At 37.3% G+C, this 19,975-nt stretch overlaps 1 protein-coding gene across 17 annotated transcripts in view; it reads right to left on the bottom strand.

Moving 5' to 3' along the window:
* Positions 1–19,975, bottom strand: part of RIMKLB (ribosomal modification protein rimK like family member B) — a 45,518-nt gene that overhangs the window by 17,871 nt on the left and 7,672 nt on the right. For 11 of the 17 annotated variants that reach the window (XR_013994076.1, XR_013994077.1, XR_013994078.1 and 8 more), the window contains 3 exons: positions 13,796–14,027; positions 2,008–2,238; positions 89–175 (listed from right to left, as the gene is read on the bottom strand). Coding sequence is in view for 9 of the 17 variants with exons in the window: in XM_081060836.1 (XP_080916962.1) it covers positions 89–175; positions 2,008–2,238; positions 13,796–13,970 (493 nt within the window). In the remaining 8 variants the exon portion in view is untranslated. Of the gene's footprint in view, positions 1–88; positions 176–2,007; positions 2,239–13,795; positions 14,028–15,109; positions 15,195–18,444; positions 18,509–19,365; positions 19,465–19,516; positions 19,570–19,975 lie in introns of all 17 variants that reach the window. The other 6 variants (XR_013994079.1, XM_081060838.1, XR_013994080.1 and 3 more) reach the window with 4 other exon arrangements.

The following is a 19,975-nucleotide window of genomic DNA, read 5'->3' as shown; positions in this document are numbered from 1 at the left end:
GGGAAAAAATCTCTACTGTATAATCACCCTTACTGATTCTCCAGAATAAATTTCAAAATTAGGTACCAAAGCAACGACTAATATATACCTCTATGACCCCGTGTATTCTTCACTACCATTGGGAACTCCAGTACTTCTGCTTCATCAATCATTTTAGAAAAATTCTCATGGCCACCTGGTTGGAGACAAAAAAAGAAATTTAAAAACAGTAGTAAAGGTGTTTTGTGATGAATTTTATCTACACTAAGGTCAGCAACACAAAGGAGGTAGAAGGTAAGGACCTGATGACTAAATTTTGTTTTTCTTGGAGAAAGTAATAAATAAAAGTCAAAAGCACAGTTAAACATCAGTTTAAAGCAACCACACCTTTTTAAATAGACAAAACTTACCTTAAATTATAAATATTCTAATATCCAACCTAAAGAAATTAAGTATTCTTCAGCTAAAACGATTTTTCCTAATTCTATACCATTTTTCATATTTTTATCCTTTATACTTCCACCATACAAATAACAGAAGCCCCACGGTCTACTTTAGTATATTCAATTCCATTTGGATTAAGAAACAGAAGAACGAGTCAGTTCAGAAGACTCATCCAAGATAGAAGATGTTGCATGTGCATGTACGTGCATGTGTACACACGTTTACATACACACACACACACACACACACACCCCTCTCTCAAACATACAAATTAAATTTTCTTATCTCCATTATTATTCAGAGTTGTTTCTACACTGAGCTATTCAGTACCTGTGTGTTAAATCTTGCTTCTTACTGTTTTTATTGCCCAAGAACAAACGACACAAGTAGCAAAATTGGATTATAATTGTAAAAAAAAATACCATGGTGATACAGAAAAATTAAACCAGGAAACAGTTCATTAAACAACTGCAATGCCATAAATTTGCAGCTTAGAGAAATTAAGATAATTCAGTCCCCAAATTTTAAACCTTCAATATTAGAGCACAGGTAATATTTAATTTGGTTAAGCCTTTTCTCCTTTCCATTCTCTTAACATGAGAACAGACCCATGATACAAGCTATAACATCCCAAAAGTATCAGAAAGATAAAATTCTCAAACTATTCATATTGTCTCTTGTGCAAGTGCTAAAAACAGCCAATTGTATCACATATGCCATAAAGACTTGGAGAGTTCCCTTTTTAAGAATATTAAAAATAAGAAGAGACATTTATTTGTAGAAATATCTATTAAAAAAACTATACTGATTTATAGTAAATCTTATCCTTTCCAAACTAGAAGAACTGGAAAGGTAGAAAATATTAACATAATATTGTTTACAGCAATGCCACTCAAAGTGTGGTCCAGTAACTTGTGCCCGTTTCTGACTTCTTTGTTATTGATATGTGACCAGATAAACATAAAAAAGAGTAAGCGCTAGAAGTTTTTATAGCAATACGGTATTGCTGTGATATTTTTATTGTACTTTAAAGGAGTACTGGTACAAATCAGAATGCATACCCAAAATAGTATTGTCTTAAGAAATAAGAAAATATTTATGAATTATCATGAAAATGGTAATAAAGATAAACAGATATTAGAGACGTCATCAAATTCTATTACCTTTTAGGGGCTGCCAAACTAAGGCCTGTGGGACAGATTTGGCCCACTGCCTTTTTTGTAATAAAGTTTTATTGGAATACAGCCACATTCATTTGTTTAAGCATTTTCTTTAGCAGCTTTCACACTAGAACAGCATTACTGAAGGTCTCACAAGAGAGAATTTATAGCCTGGAAAGCTCAAAATATTTACTATTTGGCCCTTTACAAGAAAAGTTTGCTAAGTCTATTCTACCCATATCATGGAACTAAATGTTAGAACGTGATTCATAATTCTACCGCCAGTTTGTTAAAACTGAAAATCACTTCTGCAAGTTCTTTCATATTCACAAATTTCCTTATATCATATAACCCTATTAGTTTAATATGCTTTCAAAACAATCAGTTCTTTAAAACTTAGGTTATAACTTATTAGTGAATTCACCATAAGAGAAAGTATCTGGCAGAGGAACACCATGGCCAGCCAACTCTTGAAATGTCCAGAACTTATTAACACAGTTCAGGATGGCTTGAGGTCGATTCATCAAACGGCATCCCATCTTCTCTAGATGACGCAAAACAGTGATGTCACTATCGCTCTGCACCCAAGGGGTTGGTACTCTCACTACAACCACCTGGGGGTAGGCAGTAATTAGTTCTCCATTGATCCGCAGACCTGAAATATATAGGAATGAAGCCAAAACCATTAAAATGAAATATGCAATAAAATAAAGGAATAGAAGCATATCAAAAGCTTGAGTCACAAAACTAAATGTACTATTTTGTTGACATTTCATTGGGACAAAGAGACATCCCTCCTTAATTATATTTCTTTGTAAGAAAAAAGAAAATTTAATGAGATAAACTTCTGTACTGGTTAAATTATGGTACATGTCAATACAATTAAATATTGCATAGCTATTAAAAAGAATGTCATAAATCTCTATGTTCAGAGATGGAAAAAATGTTCAGATGTTAAATTTTTTTAAAAAAGCAAATCTGAGAATAAGTTTTATCTGTGTTTACATATGCATAGAAATTTTATGCAAGAGTAAATGATGTAAATGGCTTCTCTCTGAGTTTGAGTGGATGGCAAGGCAGGAAGAGGAAGGCAGAATGGGAAACATTTTTCTCCATGCAATTCTCTATTTTCTGTATGTTCTTTTTTTAAGTGAGGACATATGCTATCATAATGAAAAGAATAGTTTAAAAAGAGAAGTTTCTGGAATTTTATCCAATACCATTCTATTTAAAGAGTTCCCCAATAATGAAATAAGGTATTTATATGAGATGGTCCTTAACACCTATTTTCATTAAAAAATAATAGATATACTTGTTTAAAAAATTCAAATACAAAAAGATATAACGTATTCACCGCCCATCCAACATCACAGGTACTTAAGTGTTAATACTAAGTATGTATTTTCCCCACCATTAATCTTAGTATAGAAAAAAATGTAATTTTTAGAAAAATGAAGTGCTTCATATTATTTTATGTCACTTTCTTTCACTTACTTAAAATTATACCACAGACATCTTTCTATGTCAGTGCATATATAGTTTTATTCCCTTCACTTTTTTTTAAGGGGACCAAATGGAATTATATTTGATAAATATACCATATGATCAATCCCTTATTCATGGACATTCATTCTTTCAATAAATATCAAGCAATTACTATGCATCAGATTATTTTCTAAAAGTTGGGAATAAATTGGTAAATAAGGCAGATAAGGTCCTGTGGAGGAGAGACTACGCCATGACAAGATAACTGCTTATCTGACCCTTGAGCTAGATTTGGCCCAAAACAGAGACTGCTTCCCTTAAACCCCTTCAGAAAGTGCCCAACCCCTCCCCTGTGCCCTAGGCATGCTGGTTCTTGTAACACGCCCTTGGCCTCCCCAGATCAAGTATGTAAAACATTTTCCCCTTATCTGGGACAGGTTATGCCCCAGTATTCCTATTCATCCTGCTCTGTCCTATATCATCCGATAGTGCCTGCCATGTCATGCCTCATAAATAAGTTCCCTTAATGAAGTCCATATTATAATACAGTTGTCAGCCTTTCTCCAGTCTTCTGGCCCTGGGAAATTTTACATAACAGATCGTTGCTCTCAAGAAAACGCTTTCATTCTAGTGGGAGAGACTCTATGTATTAATTTTTATAACATTAGCTTTTAAACATGGTAGAAGTCCTGATACAGGAAAGATTGGTGACAGGTAACTGCTGACTTAGGGCATAAGCCTCGAGATACTGTATGTTTAAAGAAATGAGAAAGACACTTCAGATGTAAGTGAGTAGCTGAAGTCACAGAACAAAAAGAACAAGAAGAACAATGTCTGCCTCAATTATAACTTGTACTGATATAAAAGATAAGGTTGATCAGTTAAGGTGTCAAACATGCAAAGTCACAAATTTTTATTGACATATAATCAATATATAACATTAGTTTTAGGTGTACAACATAACGATTCAGTATTTGTAAATATTATGAAATAATCACCACACTAAATTTAGTTGACATCCATCACCAATTTTTTTCTTATGATGAGAACTTTTAAGACTTACTCTCTTAGCTACTTTTAAATATAAATACAGTATCATTAACTACAGTCACCATGCTGAACATTACATTCCCAGAACCTACTTATCTTATAACTGGAAGTTGGTACCTCTTGACCACCTTCACCCATTTCCTCTACTCCACCCTCACCTCTGGCCACCACCAAACAGTTCTCTATATCAAGGACTTTGGCCCCACATATTAGTGAAATCATACAGTGTTTGCCTTTCGTTGTCTGACTTATTTCACTTAGCAAAATGCTCTCAAGGTCCATCGATAGTGTCACAAATGGCAGGATTTCATTCTTTTCTTTGACTAAATAATATTCCATTATGTACACACACATTTTCTGTATCCATTCATCCACAAATGGACACTTAGGTTATTTCTAATTCTTAGCTACTATAAATAATGCTGCAAAAGGGGTCGGCCCGGTGGCTCAGGCAGTTGGAGCTCCATGCTCCTAACTCAGAAAGCTGCCGGTTCGATTCCCACATGGGCCAGTGGGCTCTGAACTACAAGGTTGCCGGTTCAACTCCTTGAGTCCCGCAAGGGATGGTGGGCAGCGTCCCCTGCAACTAAAGATTGAACATGGCACCTTGAACTGAGCTGCCACTGAGCTCCTGCATGGCTCAGTTGGTTGGAGCGCGCCCTCACAACCACAAGGTTGCCAGTTCGACTCCCGCAAGAGACGGTGGGCTGACCCCCTGCAACTAGCAACGGTAACTGGACCTGGAGCTGAGCTGCGCCCTCCACAGCTAAGACTGAAAGGACAACAACTTGAAGCTGAACGGCACCCTCCACAACTAAGATTGAAAGGACAACTTGACTTGGAAAAAACGTCCTGGAAGTACACACTGTTCCCCAATAAAGTCCAGTTCCCCTTCCCCAATAATAAAAAAATAATAATAATAATAATGCTGCAATGAACTTGGGAGTGCAGGTGTATCTTCAAGATAGTGATTTCATTTTTTTCAGGTAAATACTCAGAAGTGGAATTGCTGGATCCACAAATTCTGAGCTAAAAAGTTTTCATCTGATTAAGGAAACTGAGGGTGTGTGCTGAATATTACCTGTTGATACCTCACACTATTCCCCCACCCCATCTTTTAATCTCTCCCTGTTATGGCAGGGGCTAGAAACATTTTCATGCTCCCTTGCCAACAGGATTCCATTTGGAGAATCCAATGAGAAACAATAAAACAAAATTTTAAAGGTGAAAGAGAAATGGAAGTCATTGTTCTCCAGAGGCAGCTATGGGTAGGTATGTGGTCATCAGCAGATGTGAGGTTTCGCCAGTGGCTTTAGGCATTCTCCTCACAATCCTTCAATGTGCTGCTACAGGCATCCTGAGATCAGCAACAGCAGATTTCTGCAATCCTGCACGTTCTCATTCCTTAGGCTTTAGCAGCAATTTGCCTCAACAGTCACTCAAAAAAAATCTAAAGAGTATTACTATTATTTTTAATCGGGAAAAAAAACCTAGTGACCAGATTGGAAGTGAAAAGTGTGAGACTAGGCTATGGAGAATGAGAAAGTTGGAAAGGGAAGCCAATTTAGAACAGAAGATGCTGAATTTGCATCTAGATATGAAAGATTTTGGTGATAACATAAGGACAAAGTAGAACTACTCTGTAATCGTTGAAATATGGATTGAAATTATTACATATATGCATATGTAATTAATATTGATACTATGGAATGTGTGTGTGTTTATTTATTGGAATCAGGTCAAGATGTAATCACTAAAGAAATCAGGATATATAGACTGAAAAACAAAATGAAGAAACAAGAGAAACCTAGAACCAAGATTTGGTGGATGTCAATAAGGAAGCAAAAACCTGAGGAAAAGTCAGTCAAAAAACTAGAAAAATCTAATGGTAAATACTATTATGAAAGATAAGAAAAGTCAGTATGATCAAGGGGGAATGATCAAATTCACTAAATAAAACAGGTTAACAAAAAGATTGAATTTTGAGAAAAGCTTGAGTGATCAGGAAAAGAGATGCCGTCAACTGTCAAGAAAATTCAACCATTATTACATTATCTTCTCATTTCCCTAAACTGTAGACAGCTTTTGCTCTTTTTAAGAAATGGGGTAAAGAAAGCAATGAAACTGTTCCATGCTCAATACATACCTCCAGCAGCAACCACCTATCTGCTGCCACCAGAAAAATGGGAGTATGGGAGTACTACTCTACCCAAGGCAGTCAGATCTGCATTGTACACTATGGCTATTATTGAGGATGGAAAGAAATCCAATGCCTTCAGTAACAGAAACACTTTTGTTATTCTAGGCAAGGAGAAGGTGATCCAAGGCTGGAAAGAAGGGAAGGTACAGATGAATGTTAGCCAAAATAGGCAAAGTAACATCTCTTATGACTCTGCTACTGGACACTCTTAGCAAATGCCACTCTTTAAGAATCCATTCTTATAAGAATATATATGCCTTTCCTATCTGCTTGGCTGCTTCCTAACAAGATATATTTTGTATTTCCCATCAAAATATCCCTCTTTAACATTCTCAGTAACCCTTTTCCCCTCCAATTTGTTTCTAAGTCTTATTTAGCTATCAATCACAGGCAGAGACAAATTTTTTTTTTCCACAGGTTAAGTTCTTTTGGGAATGATGAGGAATCAATTAAATTCTTTTCCCAGACCTTCATCAGTTGGTACAGAAAGAAACAAAAGGAAGACTACTATAACAGTGTTCCTCATTATCAATGAGGATTACTGCTTCGCAGCTGACAGTCAAGTGTTTAAAAAAAAGAGAGAAAATGGGTGAACTGATTTTTTAAATTCAATTAACTGAATAAAAAAATATTTTTTAAAGATTTTTTTTTTAATTGGGGAAGGGGTACAGGACTTTATTGGGGTACAGTGTGTACTTCCAGGACTTTTTTCCAAGTCAAATTGTTGTCCTTTCAATCTTAGTTGTGGAGGGTGCCGTTCAGCTTCAAGTTGTTGTCCTTTCAGTCTTGGCTGTGGAGGGCGCAGCTCAGCTCCAGGTCCAGTTGCCATTGCTAGTTGCAGGGGGCGCAGCCCACCATCCCTTGTGGGAGTCGAACCGGCAACCTTATGGTTGAGAGGATGCTCCCCAACCAACTGAGCCATCCGGGAGCTCAGAGGCAGCTCAGCTCAAGGTGCCGTGTTCAATCTTAGTTGCAGGGGGCGCTGCCCACCATCCCTTGTGGGACTTGAAGAATTGAACTGGCAACCTTGTGGTTAAGAGCCAGCACTCCAACTGAGCCATTGGGGAGGCAGCTCAGCTCAAGGTGCTGTGTTCAATTTTAGTTGAAGGGGGCAGAGCCCACCATCCCTTGCGAGAGTCGAGAAATTGAACTGGCAACCTTGTGGTTGAGAGCCCACTGGCCCATGTGGGAGTCAAACCAGCAGCCTTCAGAGTTAGGAGCATGGAGCTCTAACCCCCTGAGCCACCGGGCCGGCCCAATAAAAAAATTTTTGACAGAAAAGAAAGGAGAAAAAGAAAGGGAAAACAGAAAGCAAGCAAACAAGCACAATCATTATGGCTATCCATTTTTAAAGCATTTTTTTATGGAAGGTAATGACTGGTTAGCTTTTTTTGTAACTACCATTATAAAATACAGAAGTTGAGGTCAAGATAACCAACTCTATCCCAAAAGTTGGCAAAAGGAAAAATGACATATCAAATTTAGAGAACACTGATGCCACTAGCTAAAATAATTCATCTCCTTAGATTATATTTATAAATGCTTAAACATGCAAGCTCTGCATGTTAGCGTACATTCTCTTTAGTTTCTCTACAGATAGTTAAAAAACTGGCTTAGGAGAAATATTTCATGAAATTGACAAACAAAAGACAAAATACCCTTAAGGGATTCATCCATTTATCTAGTCATTTTAGTCATTCAAAAACATTTGCTGAGCACCTGCTTTTTAAGATACTCTGAATCTGAACCTTAGGATAAAATCCTAGCCACACTTGAGAAGTTTTGAGAAGGATGTGGGGGAGAGGGGGAACATCTAAAGTACTTGACTGACACACAGTAAGTCCTTAGTAATTGTTAGTGGCTTTCAATTACTCTCAGTTTACAATGGTGGGGTAGAGCAGGTTGCTGGCACATGATAACTGCTACTAGCAATAGGATTTGGAAGAACGCTTTTGTCCTCAATCCTGATCAAATATTTCTGGTTTATTTAGTATTTGATGCATACGGATTCAGTATTAGAAACAAGATGATAGTCTTCTATTTTTCTAATTTAGCATGAAAACTTGTGTTTATGAAGTTATTTTCCTTACTATTGTCCTAATGTGATTTGAAAATTAAAAGCTGAGATACTATATCCAACCTTATTATTACAGTTTCTTCATACATAAAATATAATAGCAATCTTTACTGAAATGGTAAAGAAAAGCTATACAGAAGTGAGGAAATATATAACTTAAGTAACTGTTAATGAAGCTAGCCATAAAAATTTACTGCAGTCTTCTAATAGCAACATACTGTACAAGAGGGGAGAGAGAGAGCAAAGCATCCTGATAATGTAGGCAAACGTTTTAAATGCCGAGCCTGTGTCCACTTTGAAAAGGGGTAAACTTTTTTAACAGTGGCTCCACATTAAAGATAAATACTTGTTTATGTCAATCTGCTCTACCCAACTTTTAGCAATCACAACTGCATGATATCAAAACTTTCTGAATACACCTATAAGTAAATATAAATAAAAAGAGAAACATAAACATATTTATATAACCATATAATTTTAAATAAATATAAGTAGTAGTAAATATAAACTGAAAGCTATGGAACAATAAATAATGAAAGGAATTATTTTGACATGGCACTTATAAATAAGGACCTGCTTATTTATTTGCAAGAATGTCAAATTTCCTAGTTTATCTCACTTCATCTGTCTGTAATTTATCATAGTGAGTTTTATTCATACAGCTATACCCTAATTTGTAATACTCAGCATCACATATAAAACTATAGCTATTTCCAAGAGCAATTTGATCCCTAAATGTGAAAGAATTTAAAGTATTAGGGGTACAACTAATCCAATTCCTTCACTTTCCTAAAATATTTTGGAAAAGGACAGGTAAACACTGATAAAACAGGTATAATCACTTGGTACCGGCAGAGAAGATAAAGTTTCATTCAGGTATCTCACTGAAGAATTAATAACAAAAATGTAGACTAACTTAGCATGCAGACTAAATATAATCAAAGCTCCCAACTACTTTGATAATAGGAGGAAAGCTGGGGGAGAAGATCTGAGTTCATTAAAGATATTTCTTCCTGATGACTGAAGACAGTAAAGGTTTTTCCTTTGAATACTTAACAACTTATTTTTTGACTTAAGGAAATACCCAACTGTATATCCCACTGTCCATCTGGGTTGGGAATCACAGCCCAAATTTCCAAAAGATTAAAACAGAAAGCAACTCAACCTGGGCCATTCCTTGTCTCATTAACATCAAAATGATAACAATCACACTGGAGAGAATATTGGAAAGTGGCACATAAGTACAACCTTTTTGGAGGACAGTTTGGCAATGAAAAGTGATTCCCTCTTCTAGGAATTTATGGCAAAGAAATCCTACCTAGGGGCAACGCATATACTCTTTCTCTCATTCTATGCCTGGATAATACCTACCCATCCTTCAGGTTTTTAGAGTCACTTCCTTAAAAAGGCCTTCTCTGATCTCCGTATCTAAACAAGATTCCACTGGTGTACTCTCTCATGTCACACTATATACTTCCTTTTATAATAATTAGTGTCTAACTATATCTTTGACTTTGGCATAATGTCCTGCCTCCCACTTTGGTTAAAGAAGACATAAACCAGTTGGACTATTCTATTTTTTCCCTCCGTCCCCCCCGCCCCCACACCGGTTCAAGCATTGTTTCTCTGTCTAGTTGAGTAGGACACAGCTCCTTGACCCACGGTAGTATTATGAGCCTTGCGCTCCCCCCAAGCTGAGGCAGTTGGTCATGGGTCGCCAATTGGCTGCTCACAGCAGCTCAGGGCAGCTCTTGCCGACCTCCTGCTGCTCACGATGGCTGCCAGCCACTCACGCTGGCCACCGGCCGCTCATGGCAGCACACGGTAGCCCACGGCAGCCCAGCTCCAGGGAGAGCCATTGTTAACAAACAATCTTAGCTGTAGAGGGTGCAGCTCACTGGCCCACAACCTCGGCGTTAGGATGGCCCTCCAACCACCTGAGCCACCGGGCCGGCCCCTGGACTATTCTATTTTGCTATTCTATTTTGCATCTCCAGTGCCTACTACAGTATCTTGCCACACAGATGTGAATCACCTTGACACGCGAAAAAAATTTAAAAAACAGCATGTATGTTATGAATCCATATATGTATATGTGTGATCAATCTATAGATGGCAAAATTTCAGACATGTGTTTTCATTTTTATATTTTGATACTGTTTGTGTCATTTGCATAACAAAGAAATATATATAAACCTATTGGTATTTTGAAAAGGAGGGGGAAAAGATATATGTACCTAAGATGCCTAGTGCTATGCTTTGTATACAATAGGTGCTTTCAAACTATTCCCTTCTCCTTCCTTTGCAATTAACTAACAGAAAACTTCCTGAGGAGTATTTAAGAAAAATGTCCAGAATAAATTAAAATGTTTTAATTATATGAAATAACTTTGTTATTTGGGGATAGGTCTATCTACTAATGCAACAATGGAAAAGAAGTGCTAAAGAGACAGAATTAGCCCAATAAATTAGGACCAGCTGACCTGATGGCTTCACTGGTGAATTCTACCAAACATTTAAAGAACTAATACCAATCCTTCCCAAAGTTTTCCAAAAAACTGAGGTGAAGGGAACGCTTCCTAATTCATTCTGAGGCCAGCATAACCCCAATACCAAAATCAGACAAAGACACTACAAGAAAACTACACAAATACTCCCTATGAACACTGACGCAAAAATCCTCAACAAAACAATAGCAAACAGAATCCAGCAGCATAGTAAAAGGATTATACACAGTAACAAAGTGAGATTTATTCCTAGAATGCAAGGAGAATTCAACATAGGAAAACCAATCAATGTAATATACGACATCAACAAAATGAAGGGGAAAAAATGATCATTTCAAATGATGTGGAAAAGCATCTGACAAAATTCAACACCTTTCAGTGCTAAAAACTTTCAACAAAATAGGAATAGAAAATTACCTCCACATAATTAAAGCCATATATGAAAATCCCAGAGCAAACATCACATTCAATGGTAAAAGACTGTAAGCTTTTCCTCTAGGTAAGGGAAAAGGCAAGAATGTCCGCTTTCATCACTTCTATTTAACATACTACTGAATGTTCTTGTCAGAGCAATGAGGCAAGAAAAAGAAATAAAAAGCACCCAAATTGAAAAGGAAGAAGTAAACTTATCTCTTTTTACAGATAATATGATCTTATTAATATATGGAGAAAATGCTAAAGACTCCACACAAAAAACTGTTAAAACAAATATATAAATTCAGCAAAGTAACAGATAAAAAGTCAACACACAAAAAGCAGCTTCAAGCTGGCCCAGTGGCTTAGGCGGTTGGAGCTCCGTGCTCCTAACTCCGAAGGCTGCCGGTTCGATTCCCACATGGGCCAGTGGGCTCTCAACCACAAAGTTGCCAGTTTGATTCCTCAAGTCCCACAAGGGATGGTGGGCTGTGCCCCCTGCAACTAGCAACAGCAACTGGACCTGGAGCTGAGCTGCACCCTCCACAACTAAGATTGAAAGGACAACAATTTGACTTGGAAAAAAAATCCTGGAAGTACACACTGTTCCCCAATAAAGTCCTGTTCCCCTTCCCCAATAAAGTCTTTAAAAAAAATTTTTTTTTAAAGCAGCTTCATTTCTTCTATACACAACAAATAATCTAAAAACAAAATTACAAAAACAATTCCATTTACAATAGCATCAAAAAGAATAAAAATATTTAGGAATTTACTTAGCCATGGAGGTGAATACTTGTACAATGTAAACTATAAAACACTGCTGAAAGAAATTAAAGAATAACAGACTGAATCCAAAGTGATCTACACAGACAATGCAATCCCCCAGCAAATTCCCAATGATATTTTTTAGAGAATTAGAAAAGCGCATCCTAGGATATATATGTTGATGTATGTGTAGAAAAGATAGCCACCTATCTTTTCTACGAAGGTAGTAACTAGGTACTCACTCAATTCCAACAACTTAGAAACATTTCTAAAGCAGTCATTTCTAAAGCTGCAATAACTGCTAAGAGGTACTGAGAATGAATACATAAATATTAAGAGGGCAGAGAACAGAGTGAATTTTCCTAAGAAATCCTACTTACTTAAACCTATGGTATGTTATTAATCATGCAAGATTCTGGATCTATTAACTAGCCTATGAATGAAATTACCCTAAAATAGGAGATTTGCACTTTGCATATTAATTCTCACAAAACCATCTCTCCATTTTAATGTTGAGGAAATTAAAATGCTTGGCCTCATTATGATTCCTGTCACAAAGTAAACGATCTAGAATGCATTTTAAGTGTTTGTTTTACTTATATCCATATCCAACACTATCACTAAACCATTAAGCTATTTTCTTAAAGTTAATCAAAAGTGCCACTTATATGCCACCATATAATGTTCCCCAACAGAAATGACCAATTTAGCTGTAACAAGCCCTAATGTTCCAAAGCAAAGATGTCAAAGATTCCTAAAAATTAGTCCTAAAGAATTTTTATACATTTCCAAGGTATTTCCCCTTATAATCCTAAAAAAAATATGAAATATTTGGCATACTTAATCAGTTGAGTCAAATCATTAGCTCTCTTTTTTCCATTAAAAAACCTATTAGTCTTTTATACCATATGTGTAAACTTTTTATAAAGAAAAAAAACAGTGGGTCGGCCTGGTGGCTCAGGTGGTTGGAGCGCCGTGCTCCTAACGCCGAGGTTGCTGGTTCGATTTCGACATAGGCCAGTGAGCTACGCCCTCTACAACTAAGATTGTGAACAATGGCTCTCCCTGGAGCTGGGCTGCCGTGAGCAGCCGGGGGTCGGCGTGAACTGCGATGTGCTGCCATGAGTGGCCAGTGGCCAGCATGACTGGCCGGCAGCCATTGTGAGCCGGCCAGCAGCCAGCGAGACCTGCCGTGAGTTGCTGTGAGCAGCTGACCAATGACCGGCAATCGACTGCCTCAGCCAGGAGGAGCGCAAGGCTCATAACACCAGCATGGGCCAGGGAGCTGTGTCCTACACAACTAGACTGAGAAACAACGGCTTGAAGCGGAGTAGAAGGGGGAGGTGGAAAAGGGGAGGAAAAGAAAAAGAAAAAAACACTAGGAATCACATGTGAATTGATTCATTTACTAAAAGGACCCCCATGGATTACAAATTACAAATTCCCTTAGGAGTACGTTATAAACAAGGTAGTTTAAAACTAGAAGACAGTAATAATGAAAGAAAACTAGTAAGTTATCTTTAATTTCCCTCCCAACTATATACTAAATAATGCAATAAGGGATTTAATAAATACTGATGTTTCCATTTCTTAAGATTAGAGAATACTTAGTATGATAAGGCTATTAACAATTCCTTTGTCCTAATTATTCAGAAAACATGGAGTTAACCATTTTCTAAGTAAAAACCCAAAAAATTACTTAGTACAGACTTACCCAGGTTTCCTTGCTCAATTGTCAGCACCACCTCATCCATCACCACGGCCCTAAAGTCCAGTTCCTCCTCACAACATTTGGCCTTTAATGCTCGTAAGATCTCTTTTTGGGGATAGTCTTCCCTGATTCGACGATCTGTCAAAAACCACAATTTGGCTGCCACAGAGCTACACATGTTGATCTGCGTGTTCTTCCTTTTCCTGGATTATTTCCTCCTGAATGTAAACTCTTCCTAGATGGAACAGAAAACATACATACAAATTAAGAAATCTACTTAATTGCTGGCTTTTACACAAATAAATGCTGTGATCATGTACTAACTATACGAACAGGATAACAGGGCATATTATGACTTTTCCCCTTTCATTCAAATTAAAAATTTTTACACCACTAGAAATATGGAAACTGACAACCTCCCGTTTCATAATATTTCTCCATTTTCCACTGGGGAAGCTGGCTAGCCCTGCAATTTTGTAATTAATTACAGCCAGCACTTATCAGATACTTTCAGTGCTTTTCCCTATATTATACAAGGTGTGATAAAAAAAAAAATACAGTGAATGCTGCTGCCGAGTACCATCAAATGGAAAGGCAGGGATCTTCAATACAGGAAGTGGCACATCGAACCTTAGTAACAGTGTGTGACAAGTTTCAACTTGTTCAGTGCAGTCAGTCGGGTGTGAGCTACCGTTGAGAGACCGTGTGTTTTAAAGTGTTCAGTAAATCATCCTCCATCATGACAACATTGTTTCTGATATACGCAATTTCTGTCAAATAAAAACATTACGGTGTGTCCTCATCCACTTATTCACCAGATGCAACTTCTGGCTCTTCCCCAAAGTCAAAATGATTCAGGACATCGAGGCAGCCATGACAGCGCAAGTAAAGACACTCACGAAAGAGTACTTCCAAAACTGCTTCAGAAAGTGGCAAGAATGATGGGATAAGTAAGTTCGAAGGGGGAGTATTTTGAGGATTAATGGCAATGTATCTTTTACTGTAATAAATTTTTATTTAAACATTCACCGTATTGTTCGATCACGCCTCGTATACTGTCTAGAAATATACTTTACTCTGATCATCTACTTTCGATGAATTTATTCCCTCCCCAAAAATGCAAATCCCTTTTTGATATAAAATAAATGAGACTGCAATCATCCACAGTTATGTCCCCATAGCTCTCCCATCACTACAAACTCCAACCACGTCTATTCATGTTGTTTTCTATTCAATTTTCTTCCCTTATTTTGTTGTATGTATATTTTATTATAAACATATTTATGGGTATGTAAAAAGAGAAAAATAGCACAGCACCTATATTACTGGATAAGCATCAACACTGAAGTCATTTACACAGCAACTTTAATCCAAGTAAGTAATTTGAGAATGTCGAAAAAAACTTTAAAAAAAAGCAAAATAAATGTCAAAGTCCATTTACTAAAATTTACTTCCGTCACGACAGCATGCACTTATTCAGTGTTTTTATTCTTTTTTTAAATAGATTTTTTAAAAAATAAACACAGCTTGTTCACTAGAATGCAAAAAAGGACTTTTTTTTTACAAATAGTTTTGCTTCTCAGAGTTTTATAAGACAACAGTCAAAAATCGTTTTCCTGAAAAGAAGTGAAGTTGTAAATTTTATTAACAAATGTTAACAGGTTATTTCAACAAAAAAACTAGTTGTTGCTTTCAAAACTAAAATTGCTGGTATTATTCCAGATAACTTGGCAAACATAGAAGGAAAAGACAAGTGCAAGAACTAGAGGAAGCAGTGGTCATACAGATGGATGGCTTCCAGCGTCACAGCAGCTGGTATTGGTCCCTAATGCACCATTCGCTCCCTCCCCAGGGTCTCAGCCAGAAGAGCCTGCTCCACAGATGCACACGGTGGTTAAGACCAGAACATCATGGGACAAAGGCACTACCACACACACACCCGGAACCTTGGCCTGCCATGCCTGCCCCATGACCCATGCCCTCAAAGGCATCAGTCACTGGAAAGCAGGGAAGAAACAATGTGGGAGATGTGCAAGAGAGAGGAGCTTGTATCTGTGGAAAAGCAAGAGGGAGAAGCTCTCAGCTGTGGGGATGCATCAGGCTGAGACCCAAGTAACCAGCAGAGGGGATGTCTTGTGCCCGGAACCTCCTGGCCCTCTTTGTCCTTGTTCCACAGCTGTGGTCAAGAACACGTATACTTGAGCCCTAGGCTACATATATGGTAATAACTTATTCTTACACACTAGGAAGATAGGGCGTGGCCCTTATAATTATAAGGCTTCCCAGCCTACTAGGAAGGGTCTCACTCAGAAGGAAAAACTCCACAAAAGTCACACCAGAGTACCTAATGTAGAGATCTCCAGTTCCCGAGAGAACTGTAAAAATGCCCTTAAAATATTTATATTGGGTAGTTTTTGAAACACTGTCCTTGACCACCAATACTCTAAGTGCCTCCCCGACTCCAAGTTCTTGAACACTGACTGTTCACCAATACGATTGAATTTCACTGTATGAAACTGTATTGCATGAATACAGCAGTTCCCAAGAGAAATCAGGATGGGATGTTAAGCCACTGGCAACTGGGAAGCACGAATATTCTGCCAATACTTATACGTCGGCTCTAAGAAAAAGCACAGGCCTCAACGGCAACCCAACATGGTGTTTCCAGTGATTCTATAGCCAAACAATAAAAACACTCCAGGACTACAGTCTCACAGTCGTGCAGCAACTCCTGACAGATGATGCACATTGAGTGCCTCCTTCACATCTGGCTTCACAGCTGCATAAAGTTTGGGAGTTTCTACAGTGGTACGTAACAAACAACTGCATGTTCAGATTGGGCTCCCCCATCTCCTTTCCTTCTCTTTTTAATGGGCTCCAAATTCTCTTGATCCTGGGGTTCTAACAAAGAAAATGACATCCCCTCTCTGGGAGAGTGGAAGCAAAGCTACAGGTACCATCATTTGCATAAATGGACCACATCCTTTCAGAAGGGATGCCTGCAGCATAGGATTTGGAACTGGAGGAATGCTCTCACCTTGTAAAAGACTCTATGAAAGAGGTAGAGGCTGTATTGAAGATCTGACATTAGTGTCAATGGCTGTGGTTTCTCAAAGCCCACCTAAGTGGCAGGTAACTTGGCAGGCTGTAGGGGTCATAAGCACACCTAGAATTGAGGTATCTTTAGTCATGAGGAATACATTTTCTTTATCAGCCTCAAAAGATTGTTAATGTCTTGTTTTTCATGTAAAGATTCACAGAAGTATGCCACATTGTGTTCCAACTCGTTATTCCTACTATACACCAAGTAGATGACATCCCCAGTTTGTAAAGGGCACATTTGATTCTAACAACCTTCAGCTTGTTAATTATAGTTCCATTAGTGCTGATACCAAGTGACACCTGTCAAGACTTTTTTATCCACTGTATTTTACAGTGATCTCCTGATACCAGTTTATTGCCAGAGAATGAAAGGGCACAATCTCTCCACTCAACGACCCACTCCTGTTTCCACAGGAGGACGAGCGGCTGGCCATCCTCGGTGCCCAGGGCTGATGTTTTGGTGGCTGCTTGCATTTTTAAGGCTGATCTATTGGGATTCACATCTAACCATACCCATGAAGACTCTCTACTCCCAACGGCAGAGGCTCCACATCACCTGCCATTTCCACCCCCATCCTCACCCCCATGGCCTGGTCACGAACACCTTCCAGTGGGGCAGGGAGGGGACCAGCAGGTTGGCACCTCCTCTGATTGTCTCCTCCTTCCCTATTACTTTAAAACATCTACTTTTCTATTTTTCCTACCCATTAAAATCAAGGAAAAAGAAAGAACAAAAAAGCTTGTTAAGAAGTCAAAAGCGTCACAGTAAATTTACAAACCAGGAGCCCAAAAGCCCAGATTTATTTACAAACCAAATAAATGACTGTCCTGAGTCTTTAAAAAAAAAAGTTCAAATTATATTCATTATTTTAAAAGACAGAAAAAAGTCCCCTGTAAAATAAAATGGTTCCTTTTTTCCTCTGACATTTAAAGGAGTAGGGTTGGTTACCCAATAAGATATCTGTAGGAGTTTATTCTCCAACAGTGTAACACAAATATAGCATTTGCAAATGTCCATATATATACACTAGAGCACAATATTTCTCCTCTTAGAATGTAAACTCAGATAAACTAATTTCCATCCTCGATTTCTTTATTTCCCCCAGAGTATCAAAGGAAAAAACTGTTATGCATAAATATCAGATATCAAATAAATACTACTGGTAAACTACTAAAGTAGCTTTTTTGAAATAGCACAATATTTCTCCTCTTAGAATGTAAACTCAGATAAACTAATTTCCATCCTCGATTTCTCTATTTCCCCCAGAGTATCAAAGGAAAAAACTGTTATGCATAAATATCAGATATCAAATAAATACTACTGGTAAACTACTAAAGTAGCTTTTTTGAAATAGAAATTCAGAGAGAATTTACTTTTATATTAGATAGCTTTCTCATGCAAATTTCTGGATAGGCACACCATTAAAAAAAAGTCACTGTCGTAAATAAAGTGATTCATTTATTTTTCTTGTGAGGCCCCTCCCCAGCAGTAATTATTCTGGTAGGAAAAAAGCAAAATCACAATCTACCATTGGAAGATATTAACATACCTCTTACTATTAGGAAAATTCTTTAATCCAGATAAGAATAGCATGTGAAATCAGAATCAAAAGACTGAAAAAGAATAAAGATTAGAAAAGAAAAAAAATGAATACTAATATAAAAACTAAAATTTATTACATTTGGCAATTACTACAGATGTGCTTTCAATGACATCATTCAGTCTTGTATGTAAAATACAGAAGTTGTATCAGATTTATAAATATGGGTATTTTGAATTGTTGTCACCCTTCCAGTCTCCTTTTCTGTGACTTTTTTCCTGACAGCTCTCCTGTACATAACCCTCAGGGCTTCATTCTTAAGTCCTTCTCTCCTTTCTCTAGAAATGTCATCCTCAGACAAGTTTCAACTATTGTCACTGAAACCTGAATATTTCATTGACCTACTAAATATCTCTCTCCAACCAGGAGCTCTAAATTGAATTTCAATGTGCCTACTGGACATCTCTAACTAATGCTACCTACTACTGCTTCAGTTGAAAAATCAAAAAAATGAATTTTTATCTTTAGTCACTACAAACATGCTCCAACACCTGAATTCCCCATGTGTCAACTTAGGTAGGTAATAGTACCCAACTGTTTGGTCAAATATGTTGCTAGTCTACATGCTGCTGAGAAGGTATTTTGTAAATGTGACAAACATCTATAAAAAGTTGACTTTGAGTAAAGGAGATTATCGTCTATAATGTGGGTGGGCCTCATCCAATCAGTTACAGGACTAAAGAGCAAAATGAAATTTCCCAGAGAAGAAACTCTGCATCAAGGCTATAACATAGTAATCCTGCCTGAGTTCCAAACTACTGGCCAGCCATACAGATTTAGAATTTTCCAGCACCACAATCACACTAGCCAATTCCTTAACATTAATCTATTCCCCACCCCGTCTAGTCATGTGACTTAATAAAATCATACCTTTTGACACCAACTTTGTAATGCTTCAGATTTAACCAAGGATCTATTTATCAAGGCTTTTTTCTCTCAATGAGTTATGTCTCCAATTATTTCCAACTCCTTCCAAACAAAACAAAACAAAACACAATTTGGGATATATATGAAAATTTACCCTTTCCTGTCCTTTATCCAAAAGTCTATCAGAGATGGATCTGAACTGTTGTTCTAAATGAGAAAAAAAAAAATGGGAATAAGCGGTAGAAACAAATGCATTAAGAGGAAAAACAGGGAAAAGGGAGAATCATCTGCCGTTTGGTGAGAGGAGTGATTTTCGTACATTTTTTTAAAGATAAAGAAAATAAATGGTACCGTAAGTCTAAAAACTCAGAAGTGTCTCAAAAACAACCAAATAATTGTGTTAGTCCAGTTACCCTATTACCCACTAAAAATATTCATCAATAAATGATCACAAAAAGAATGTCCGTTTGAAACTAGGTAGTTCCTATATAATTATATCCTTTAGCTAAGATGCCACTTAAAATAATATTGCTGTTTAGATATTCTGAGTTTATAAAATGTCATTTTCTTTACTACATTAACTTAAAGGTAGGCTGAAATGCTGTTAAAGCAA

This window comes from Rhinolophus hipposideros, assembly GCF_964194185.1.
Source record: "Rhinolophus hipposideros genome assembly, chromosome: 9".
NCBI lineage: Eukaryota > Metazoa > Chordata > Mammalia > Chiroptera > Rhinolophidae > Rhinolophus > Rhinolophus hipposideros.
This window is presented reverse-complemented; position numbering and strand designations above follow the sequence as displayed.